General features: G+C 45.9%; 1 protein-coding gene across 1 annotated transcript; it reads left to right on the top strand.

The window, feature by feature from the left end:
• Positions 1-2,219: 2,219 nt before the first annotated feature.
• Positions 2,220-11,948, top strand: LOC106579627 (programmed cell death protein 6). Its single transcript, XM_014159725.2, has 6 exons — positions 2,220-2,465; positions 4,857-4,918; positions 8,485-8,529; positions 9,600-9,758; positions 10,273-10,382; positions 11,254-11,948. Exons 1-6 carry the CDS (start codon positions 2,338-2,340, stop codon positions 11,350-11,352), a joined length of 603 nt encoding a protein of 200 aa, XP_014015200.2. The 5' UTR covers positions 2,220-2,337; the 3' UTR covers positions 11,353-11,948.
• The last annotated feature ends 331 nt before the right edge of the window (positions 11,949-12,279 follow it).

Below are 12,279 nucleotides of genomic sequence, written 5' to 3'. Positions count from 1 at the left end.
TCTGGTTAGACTGTAAACTCTCCTTCCAGACTCACATTAAGCATCTCCAATCCAAAATTAAATCTAGAATCAGCTTCCTATTTCGCAACAAAGCATCCTTCACTCATGCTGCCAAACATACCCTCGTAAAACTGACCATCCTACCAATCCTCGACTTCGGGAATGTCATTTACAAAATAGCCTGCAACACTCTACTCAATAAACTGGATGCAGTCTATCACAGTGCCATCTGTTTTGTCACCAAAGCCCCATATACTACCCACCACTGCAACCTGTATGCTCTCGTTGGCTGGCCCTCGCTTCATACTCGTCGCCAAACCCACTGGCTCCAGGTCATCTATAAGACCCTGCTAGGTAAAGTCCCACCATATCTCAGCTCACTGGTCACCATAGCAGCACCCACCTGTAGCACGCGCTCCAGCAGGTATATCTCTCTGGTCACCCCCAAAGACAATTCCTCCTTTGGCTGTCTCTCCTTCCAGTTCTCTGCTGCCAATGACTGGAACAAACTACAAAAATCTCTGAAACTGGAAACACATCTCCCTCACTAGCTTTAAGCACCAGCTGTCAGAGCAGCTCACAGATCACTCCACCTGTACATAGCCCATCTATAATTTAGCCTAAACAACTACCTCTTCCCCTACTGTATTTATTTATTTATTTATTTTGCTCCTTTGCACCCCATTATTTATATTTCTACTTTGCACTTTCTTCCACTACAAATCTACCATTCCAGTGTTTTACTTGCTATATTGTATTTACTTTGCCACCATGGCCTTTTTTGCCTTTACCTCCCTTATCTCACCTCATTTGCTCACATTGTATATAGACCTATTTTTCTACTGTATTATTGACTGTATGTTTGTTTTACTCCATGTATAACTCTGTGTTGTTGTATGTGTCGAACAGCTTTGCTTTATCTTGGCCAGGTCGCAATTGTAAATGAGAACTTGTTCTCAACTTGCTTACCTGGTTAAATAAAGGTGAAAGAAAAAATAAAAAAAGAATTCTCCACAGAGAGCATCATTGAGCATGACCGAAATTGGCGCCAAACTTAGACTGACAACGTTTAGGCTTTTGACCAATCACAGAGAGTGTACTGGTCCAAGATAAAAGCAAATACAGGTCAACAGCATTTCGGATGTAACTAGCTGTTTTAGTTCTTAGAAGTGAAAATCATATTTATCATATTGGAAATCATTTAAATCTTAAACATTTAATTATGTTGCTACTTTTTAGATGACTTTACTTTTGTTTTTGGTGTTAAGAAGATTTGTCAATGTTTAAAACAGCATGGTGTTTTACTTTTTGTGCTTCTCCAGCAAAAAGGGATTTTGAAATTCACACAAGAATGCATTAAGGTGATTTGAGTTTTTAGTGCGTGAAAAGTGTTTACATTTGTTTTGGAACTGGGCTGCCTTCCCGGCGTGAGCCAGGTGCCCCAGCGAAATTGGCTCAAAACAAAAGTGACATAGGTTACACGTGGATTAATGAGAAGGATTTTGTTTTCACATGCAAAAGTGGTTTATTTTGATTAAAATATTTTATCTGGGGCTAGGGCTCCCAAGTGGTGCAGTGGTCTAAGGCACTGCATCTCAGTGCTAGAGGTGTCACTACAGACTCTGGTTTAATTCCAGGCTGTATCACAATCTTCTGTGATTGGGAGGGTGGCTCACAATTGGCCCAGCGTTGTTTGGATTAGGGTTTGGCTGGGGTAGGCCGTCATTGTAAATAAGAATTTGTTCCGAAATGACTTGCCTAGTTAAAAAAAAAAAATGTTTTAATGACTTGCCTACTTAAATAAATAAAACATCTGACTTCCCAAAAACTCCGCTGTTACCCGTTCACGTCACGGGGCCAGTGTACCCACCGCGGTTGAGTTTAATCGAACTCCCTCATTGGTATATCACTGGGCCGGGCAGAAGACCAATCAAAACGTTTGAAAGTAGAGTAATTTTGGAGTAACCCACTCAGGATGGAGCTCTGTGGCGTGTCCACGTTTCTTATGGGAAGTGGTTACATGCCACGCCTCTGCGCGAGTAATGTCAGGTCGGCACTAGTTACCACAGCCACACAGTCAAAATTGTCTCTATTGTAAAATGTCATGAAAACTAACATGTGCTTTTTGGTCTTCATTTATGCTTAGGGTTAGTTATAAGGTTAGTAGTGTGGTTAAGGTTAGGTTTAAAATCCTATTTTAAGAAGATAAATTGTAGAAATGGGCGGGGTTTAGCCATAGTTATGACTTTGTGGCTGTGGTAACTTGTGTCGACCGAACGTCAGTGTCAGATTAAAACGAGTATAGGGTAGTGTAGCACAAATTATAAAGGTTTTAAAATGGCATATAATTCTGGTAGTCCGTATAGAGGAGCTCCACAACAACAACAACAACAACAACAACAACAACAATACAACAACGCAGCGCCGGGACCGGATCAAGGTTTTCTTTGGAATATATTTCAGAGGTGAGGGAAAAGACGTCTTTCGTGGCTATCGAAATACTCTGCTTTGGTTAGAGCTTCATTTTGAAAACTGCTGCCACGGCGCATAATTGGCAGAGATAATAATAGCACACTATGTTCGTTTCGCATATAAAGTTATTGTTTTCATATTACAACCATGTTTCCGTGAGGACATGTATTTGACAGACTGGTTTTAATTATTTTTAAAAAATTTTGCAAAGAAAATAAAATATTATTTGGCTCTAGTAAGCAGGTTTTTTTTCTCTCTTCCTATTTTACTTTCTAGCATTATGACATTTTATTGACACACAAATACAAGGCCTTAATGTTGTTCAATGGACTTCCTGGAGTTGATTTAGGCAATGGTATCACATTAAAATAATGAAAATAATTTACTATCGGTTTCTATTTGGTCGGGCAGTTATCCAATGAGAATGGCTTTGAAGGAACTTTATTTTACAAGAATTAACAAGAGAGCGGGCTTGACAACTTACATACAGTCATAACTGAAAAGAGCTGGCATAAGGTTGTAGTAGAAAAATAGGAAGTTGCTCTTGTCCCTGGTGGTAGTATTGAGTTATGTAATACTGCAGAGGACCCATGGTGCTTTGCTTTCTCACAACATTAAAATGCTGGAGGCACGCAAGACCTGAAACACCTTGTTGAATAATTTATAACAGCCAGATAAGACCTAGTTCTCGTTATCTGTATTTCACCACACACTCCACATCCAAGCAACTCACTGGGTCATATGACTTGAGTGGTCAAAGTGTAAATGCATGAGTCACTAGTAATTTGGGCCTTTCATAGCATTTATGTTTGGCTTGAGTCATAGAATGTTCCTTTTCCACTCTCCACCTATATGATCATCAGTTTCCATAACACTGGCATGTCAACAATGTGGGCCACAAAGACAGCCTAGAATAGAACAGCAAAGGATCAGTCTAGGATCTAGGCCCAGGTCAACATCTCTGATATGTGACGATACAAACAATTGCTTTCACTGTCTGCCGTTAGTGAATAAGCAATGGTTTAGGGTCATGTCGGCTGAAAACCAGTCTCCTATTCAGAAGGGCTACACCTTCCCCCTACCATGAGAGCCAGCATGACATAAACTGCTAAACCATTTGATTGGAAGACTATGTTCTGCCAGGCCTGTCATAACTTGAATTGCTTCATAGGAAAAACTGAGACAGATTGGGGAAATGTTAAGATTCCAATGGCTGCTGTGCTGTGTACAGATAATTTTTAGGATCTGTTCTGAACACCATTCGGCAGATGGTTCCAACTTCCGCTTCAGGCCAGGAAAATGAATCATAATGATGCTCTCCCACTTCACCTCAGTTATGTAAAACCCAGTGAGGTAAGTTAACCTGAGGTAGAGGGAGGGAAAAACAAGAAGTAGACAGTGTGTAGTTGGACACAGCACAGACCCTACTCTAAAAGTGTTTCATGTTAGGTACCCCCCTCTGACCAACCTTTATCTTTTTACAGTCTGTAGGAAGTCACAAAGTGTGCCTTCATGGAAACAGGTTTTGTCCTGTCTTGCTATGCAAAGACTGCGGTTTAGTTGGTGTGTTGTTGGGTTTGAGATGTTGCTATGTGAGTCATTCAGGATGGGATGATTGCCCTTCATTTCACAGAGGAGAAGGTTATTCCAGAACTGGAAGGCAAAGCCTCTTATTTCTGTTAATGTTCAACCCACAAAATGTCTCTCGCTTCTAAATAGAACGCTTGTGCCATTCTTATACTGTTCAACTGGAACACGATTTTACAAATTAGGCTAATTAGTTTGTGATGCAACACTTCTGTGACAGATAGCGCATGGGTATGGTTTCAGAGATTCTACAATCGAATACGATATTTGTCTATTGTAAATTCAAAACGAAAACGTTCAGTGCATCTTATCTATTTTCCCTTAATGGAAAAGCCTCCTTTCTTTGGCATTGCACTCAAAATATAATAGCTAGCCTGATCCCAGATCTGTTTATGCTGCACTGTACCCAACTCCTATGCTTGTTGTCATGCCAAACATTGCTGGCAAGACTGCACAAACAGACAATAATAGCCCTCTTGCCAACAATCTGGCTATTACATCACACAGGAGTATAGCACTAGTAACTCGCGTCATCACGCTGTTTGTATGCGGTTGGTTAGTTTTGGTTTCATTTTCCACCTTTCACTGATCTGTGATGGTGGCACGGGCGTTCCTGTAAAACGACACTCGTCACCATCCCCCACGAGCCGTCGTCCCTCCCGTCCCGAGACCAGCCCACACACGCACTCATTGAATGGAGTGTTGAGATTCTGACAAGGGGCTTACAGCGTGGCTGTAGGGTTTCAACAGGGCTCTACTGTGTGTTAATACCGTCTGTCTGTCTTGTTTCCCCCCAGAGTGGACAAGGACAGGAGCGCCGTGATATCAGACACAGAGCTGCAGCAGGCTTTATCGAACGGTACGTTCTTTCTCCTATCGACCTCAACACTGCTTCCTTCTCTCATTCCAACACCTGGTTAAGGACTGAGAGGTGAGGAAAGTTGGTGGTCTGGACTTGAAATGTACACAAATGTTTTGTTTTTACCTCAAAATGGCCGACCCATCAGGGGAAAAGGTCATCTGATGACACAGGGAGAGTACTTCCTGTATGAAGCAGGAAGTGTCTGACGACAGCTACCACCTGATAATCAACTCAACACACTCTTGTTGTCGAGATATGACAGAGAGGAGTGGCTTAGCCAACGCCATGAGCGCAACATGCCGTTAGTCTTCCCACCAGGCAGGATGGCGAGATATGTTCAGGATTGAGTCAGTGACATGACTGAACATCATGTTTACCTTTGGGCACTTGTTCCAGCAAAGCAAACTTTGAGACCATGTTAATAATAACAATTTATTCTGAACCTCAACATTTTGAATCGATCGAGGACTTTGAAAAGGGTTGAATGGATATTCTTCTCTGACTGTTTTTGGACACTGAAAAAGAGTCTTGGGAGCGATGAAAGAAGCTGTTATCTGGCAGTAGCCCTGGTTCAGAATACTGATGACTAGGCTGCGTGGAAGGCAGGCAGGCACGAGCTGTGTTCACACACACAGTTAGTCCAGTTCATTTAGTAGGGCTGTGTCATGATGAGGCTGTGCCAGTGAGACTGTGTGACTGACCAAGCTGCTGACTGAATGCAAGCTGTGCCCCGTCCTCGGCCGTGCGCTTCACTGACCATGCCCATGGTGTTGTCACTCTGATACTCACTCAGACCTCACTGTCACTCAGACCTCACTGTCACCCAGACCTCACTGTTCCCTTCCTCGTTCTCTTTTCTTCTTCTTGTAAACTGCTCTTTTCACCTCTTCTCATCATCCCCTTCCCCCTCGTCTTCCCTTGTTTCCGCTCATCTTCCTCCTTTCCTTTCTTCTCTTATCGATCCTCTTTTGGCGCCTCTCCCCACTCTCATCGTCCCCTTCCACCTTGTTTCCTCTCTTCTCTTCTCAGTGCAACTCCCTGATGAGAAAGAGATAGCCACCCCGCCGTACATCACCAGTCTTTCATTAAAGGGATTTTTTTTATAGGTGCCGGAGCCTTTTAGCTAGGTCTTCATATTTAACTATCCTCTTAGCACCTGCTCTGTCTGCACCAAGCACCTGCCAAAATGTACCCAGACTGATATTTATGTTCTTTGATACATTTTTGGGTTTCGGAGCCCACCACTCTAGAGGTTACTGAAATCGGCAGCATTGCATTCACTGTGCTGAGTAGTTTGAATGGCAGGTCTACCTATGTGCCAAGGAAATCTAGACCATCTACTAATAACTAACTCCTGCATTGACTCATCCTGAATCGCCTCATGAACAGACTGTTCTGTGTTATTATTCAATCATGTCTGGCTTTGACAGGAAACATGTACAATTAGGCTAGGTCCCATGTGGCTCAGTTGGTAGAGTGTGGTGCACCCAATGCCAGGGTTGTGGGTTCCATTCCCACGGGGGACCAGTATGAAAGAGTAGGATAAATGTATGCACTCACTACTGTAAGTCGTTCTGGATAAGAGCGGCTGCTGAATGACTAAAATGAAATGTTTGGCTAGGAGCAGATTGTCTTGCTTCTGTGGCTCAGTGCTCAGCCCCCTGCCTCCACTAGGTGTCGGAGAGGAAAAGGGGCGAAGGGTGATTTTTCTGTCTCAAGGTCGAGCTCAACCTTGCACATGCTGTTTTTAGCCTGCCTAGAGCAGTTCCTAGTAAGTGAGAGTGTGTTACTATGTTTCAATTCAAACATGTATGAGTGTCTTTTGATGTGTTTATTATAGAGCTCTCTCACTGAGCCTCTCCCGTGGAGAGCTGCTCTCTCTCTGAGCCTCTCCCGTGGGGTGCTGCTCTCTCACTGAGCCTCTCCCGTGGGGTGCTGCTCTCTCACTGAGCCTCTCCCGTGGGGTGCTGCTCTCTCACTGAGCCTCTCCCGTGGGGTGCTGCTCTCTCACTGAGCCTCTCCCGTGGGGTAGCTGCTCTCTCACTGAGCCTCTCCCGTGGGGAGCTGCTCTCTCACTGAGCCTCTCCCGTGGGGTAGCAGCTCTCTCACTGAGCCTCTCCCGTGGGGTAGCTGCTCTCTCACTGAGCCTCTCCCGTGGGGTAGCAGCTCTCTCTCACTGAGCCTCTCCCGTGGGGTAGCTGCTCTCTCACTGAGCCTCTCCCGTGGGGTAGCTGCTCTCTCACTGAGCCTCTCCCGAGGGGTAGCTGCTCTCTCACTGAGCCTCTCCCGTGGGGTAGCTGCTCTCTCACTGAGCCTCTCCCGAGGGGTAGCTGCTCTCTCACTGAGCCTCTCCCGTGGGGGTGCTGCTCTCTCACTGAGCCTCTCCCGTGGGGTTGCTGCTCTCTCACTGAGCCTCTCCCGTGGGGGTGCTGCTCTCTCACTGAGCCTCTCCCGTGGGGTAGCTGCTCTCTCACTGAGCCTCTCCCGTGGGGTAGCTGCTCTCTCACTGAGCCTCTCCCGTGGGGTAGCTGCTCTCTCACTGAGCCTCTCCCGTGGGGTAGCTGCTCTCTCACTGAGCCTCTCCCGTGGGGGAGCTGCTCTCTCACTGAGCCTCTCCCGTGGGGGAGCTGCTCTCTCACTGAGCCTCTCCCGTGGGGGAGCTGCTCTCTCACTGAGCCTCTCCCGTGGGGGAGCTGCTCTCTCACTGAGCCTCTCCCGTGGGGTGCTGCTCTCTCACTGAGCCTCTCCCGTGGGGTAGCTGCTCTCTCACTGAGCCTCTCCCGTGGGGTAGCTGCTCTCTCACTGAGCCTCTCCCGTGGGGTAGCTGCTCTCTCACTGAGCCTCTCCCGTGGGGTAGCAGCTCTCTCTCGCCCGTGGGGTAGCTGCTCTCTCACTGAGCCTCTCCCGAGGAGAGCTGCTCTCTCACTGAGCCTCTCCCGTGGGAGTAGCTGCTCTCTCACTGAGCCTCTCCCGTGGGGTAGCTGCTCTCTCACTGAGCCTCTCCCGAGGGGTAGCTGCTCTCTCACTGAGCCTCTCCCGAGGGGGTAGCTGCTCTCTCACTGAGCCTCTCCCGTGGGGGTGCTGCTCTCTCACTGAGCCTCTCCCGTGGGGGTAGCTGCTCTCTCACTGAGCCTCTCCCGAGGGGTAGCTGCTCTCTCACTGAGCCTCTCCCGAGGGGTAGCTGCTCTCTCACTGAGCCTCTCCCGTGGGGAGCTGCGTTGCAGTCACCCTGTTTTTTAGTTTTTTCTTCCATGTCCCTGCTCCTTCTTCATGAGTGAGCACCGGGCCACACAGTGAGAAGGCCCAGTGTGTGTGCTGCACAGAGGAAGCTTTGTCTCACAGGCTGTAAAACCAGTCCAGACCAAGTCCTTGTCCCAGCCAGGCCCACCCAGCTGTAAAACCAGTCCAGACCAAGTCCCTGTCCAAGCCACTCCCACCCAGCTGTTAAACCAGTCCAGAACCAGTCCCACCCAAGCTGTATTACCAAAGTGGTCCCAGCCCAGACCCAGTCCAGCTGTATTTGTTTCCTCATTTGTTTCACCTATCTTATCTTCTCTCTCTAGGTACATGGACCCCATTCAACCCAGTGACGGTCCGATCAATCATATGTGAGTAGTTGTCTCTCATTGACCCTTGACACACAAACAAACTTGCACAACGACAAGCCTATATTGTCCTGTTGGACTAGCATTGTTGATATGTTTTGCCCATAGCAACCCATTTCCTTAACGTTTTTGTGCAGTGACACATTTCAACCCAGCTCCCCAGTTAATTGGAAGCATGCAGCCAGTGGAGGCTGCTGGGGGGAGAATGGCTCATGATAATGGCAGGAATGAAGTTAATTGAATGGCATCAAATACATGGAAACTATGGAAATCATGTGTTTGTTTTTGATACCATTCTGCTCCAGTCATTACCACGAGCCCATCCTCCCCAATTCAGGTGCCACCAACCTCCTGTGCATGCAGCTATCAGCAAAAGGGAGTATTTCTTTCCCACAAACGTGTGTGTTTGTCTCAAAAGGCATATCCGTCTATAGTCACCCACTGACCGTTTTGATTGGTTAACAAACTTAAATACACCTTCACCAACTGCATCATTCTGGAGGCCCGAGAAGTGTAGTGGAATTATATATATATATATCTATATCTCACTCACTCACTCACAGAAAATACAACTAGTTTTCTATTAAGTTATTTTAAAGCTCACAATAATCCCCCATTGCTTCCCACTGTACTGGAGCCTACTGTGTAAATCTGTTGTATTCAAATGGCCATCCAGACCTTCCATGTGATGAAGCCCTTTGTTAGGATGTAATTGGATTAAACCGCAGGGGAGAGTTCAAACAGGCAAGATTTCTATAACTCTATGTCATAACACATCATGCGAGACCTTAGTCCATTGTGTTAGTGGTCCAACATTGAACTACACTTCCCAGCTGCTCTTTCTTCTTAGTTGTAGTTCTCAGGGGTCTAGACCTATTCAGGAATTCAGGATGTTTCAGGTAGAAATGTAATGAATGAAGATGACATGGTGCCCGATTCTATAAGACAGAAAAAAAACATACCTATTCTACAAAGTGTATTTCTATCAGAATGTTATTTTATATGTTGCACTGTACTGAACAGACCCCTACTTGCTCTCACTCATGTCTCCTCTATTTGCTTCCCTCTCACAGCCATGTTTGACAGGGAGAACAAAGGAGGGGTGAACTTCAATGAGTTTGCGGGTGTGTGGAAGTACATCACGGACTGGCAGAACATCTTCCGCACCTACGACAGAGACAACTCTGGCTTCATCGACAAGAACGAGCTGAAGCAGGCACTGACTGGATTCGGTGAGCAGTATGCTTTCCCTGTTTGACCATACTGATGGAGGGCCTACCGCTGCATGTATGTGGTTCACAAGGTCAGCCCTGATATTCTAATGCCCTTCCGTAAGGTCAACATTCATGAGTCTGGATAAAGAGTCTGGATAAAGTATGTGCCAAAATAGTTGTGTAGATCAGTGGAGGCTGCTGAGGGGAGAACGGCTCATAAAAATGGCTGGAACGGAGAGAATAGAAGGGTATCATCACATGGAAACCATGAGTTTCATGTATTTGATATCGTCCCACTGATTCCGCTCCAGCCATTACCACAAGCCTGTCTTCCCTAATTAAGATGCCACCAACCTCCTGTGGTGTAGATGTAGACATGCATTGTTATTTTGTCCTAAAATGAAGTAGTGAAGTAGTGCTTTGTCCTCTGAAATGAGCAGGATAAAGCCCTATGGATGTTACACATTGGGTAAGGGTTGTTGAACAAGGATGTGTTTCTGTGATGTTGACTGTTCTCTGTCCTTCTGCCCAGGGTATCGTCTCTCAGACCAGTTCTACAACACTCTCATAGAGAAGTTTGATCGTCAGAGGAAGGGACAAGTGGCCTTCGATGACTTCATCCAGTGTTGTATTGTTCTACAGGTAACCGTTTTAATGGGCTTACTGTGCACATACCGCTGGTTGTGTAGCGCTGCGGAATGGACCGCTGGTTGTGTAGCGCCCCGGAATGGACCGCTGGTTGTGTAGCGCCCCGGAATGGACCGCTGGTTGTGTAGCGCCCCGGAATGGACCGCTGGTTGTGTAGCGCCCCGGAATGGACCGCTGGTTGTGTAGCGCCCCGGAATGGACCGCTGGTTGTGTAGCGCCCCGCTGGTTGTGTAGCGCCCAGGAATGGACCGCTGGTTGTGTAGCTCTGTGGAATGGACCGCTGGTTGTGTAGCGCCCAGGAATGGACCGCTGGTTGTGTAGCGCCCAGGAATGGACCGCTGGTTGTGTAGCGCCCAGGAATGGACCGCTGGTTGTGTAGCGCCCCGCTGGGGGTTTAGCAGTCTGGAATGGACCGCTGGTTGTGTAGCCTACATTGTAATGTCAGCCCAGTATATACAGCCCATATTGAGATTGGACTTTGGGTTCGTTCAACATGGCATCTTTTCATTTATGTACATGACATTTTAGAGACTCTTTTCAAATTAGATGTCTGACCTTGGTCAGTGTTTTTTTTTCCTGGCCATACTGTTGTCTGTACATTAATTAAGATGTTTTTGTCTGGTTTCCCAGACACAGATAAAGCCTAATCCTGGACTAAACTCTTTCAATGGATAATCTCCTTTTTTTTTTTTTTTTTTTTTTTAGTTCTGGACTTGGCTTAATCTGTCTGGGAAAGTGGACAGGGTTTATTAACAAAAATGGCATCTGTACTGGCTAGTATGTTTTAAGTCGAGATCTACGGCTCTCTAGATCCACTGTAATATTATTCATTTTTTTATTCTTCTTTTTCATTTGTCACTTTCAGAGGTTGACCGACGTATTCAGGAGGTACGACACGGACCAAGACGGCTGGATCCAGGTTTCCTATGAACAGTATTTATCCATGGTTTTCAACGTTGTATAGAAAAGCCAAGAGCACAACTGGACACAATTGTGCCAAAGCCAAATCCTTCCCACCTCCACAACATGTCTTCCTGGATAAAGATGACCAAAACACAAGTGGACTGGGTCTCTGGGTTAGGATATAACAACATTACGTACTGTCTGTCATTGTTCATAATGTTTGTTTAATATCTGAATCTTATCTTGATAATGGTAAAGGCCTGACTATCTTTGTTTTAAGGTAAACCTGCATTGTACATATCATTTAGGACAAATAACTGCATGCTTCCGGGGGACTTCTGCCAATGTTCAAAGCATGCCCTCTATCTCAGATCTATTTTGCTGAAGCCATGTTTACAAACACTGTGACAGCAGGTTATGGTGGGGCACAAAGCCTGCTTTTAGATTCACTGACATGCCAGCTAACGCCATATTTCTATAGTCTTATTTTTAACCAGCAAATCCATAAAAAAAAAAAAAAGTTAGAGCCTATTAAGATTTTAGGTAAAATAAGCGTACGCTTTTGTATAGCTTTTTTTGTGTGTGCATGATGCCTTAAACTGTATAAATGCAAGATTAACATCTTTTGTTAAAAAATAAACCTGAAAAAAGTTGTGAGCTCTGAATTGAATGTGTGGTGGACAAAGACTAAACAGTTTGCTGTTGAGAAAACAGTATAAATTATTACTCTATATAATTATTGACGGAAGATGGTCAATATAGTCCTCTGGAGCTCGGTTAGCAGAGCGTGGTGGTCCTCTGGAGCTCGGTTAGCAGAGCGTGGTGGTGCTCTGGAGCTCGGTTAGCAGAGCGTGGTGGTCCTCTGGAGCTCGGTTAGCAGAGCGTGGTGGTGCTCCTCGGTTAGCAGAGCGTGGTGGTGCTCCTCGGTTAGCAGAGCGTGGTGGTGCTCCTCGGTTAGCAGAGCGTGGTGGTCCTCCTCGGTTAGCAG

This window comes from Salmo salar, chromosome ssa19, assembly GCF_905237065.1.
Source record: "Salmo salar chromosome ssa19, Ssal_v3.1, whole genome shotgun sequence".
Taxonomy (NCBI): domain Eukaryota; kingdom Metazoa; phylum Chordata; class Actinopteri; order Salmoniformes; family Salmonidae; genus Salmo; species Salmo salar.
Note: the sequence above shows the minus strand (reverse complement) of the source record. Positions and strands in the feature narration are given on the sequence as shown.

Bases quoted from the DNA above. Each gene is read 5' to 3' on its own strand.
- LOC106579627 (XM_014159725.2), top strand. From the start codon at position 2,338: ATGGCATATAATTCTGGTAGTCCGTATAGAGGAGCTCCACAACAACAA. The intron at 2,466-4,856 runs GTGAGGGAAAAG...GTTTCCCCCCAG, and splicing joins CTTTGGAATATATTTCAGAG to AGTGGACAAGGACAGGAGCG. The intron at 4,919-8,484 runs GTACGTTCTTTC...TTCTCTCTCTAG, and splicing joins GCAGCAGGCTTTATCGAACG to GTACATGGACCCCATTCAAC.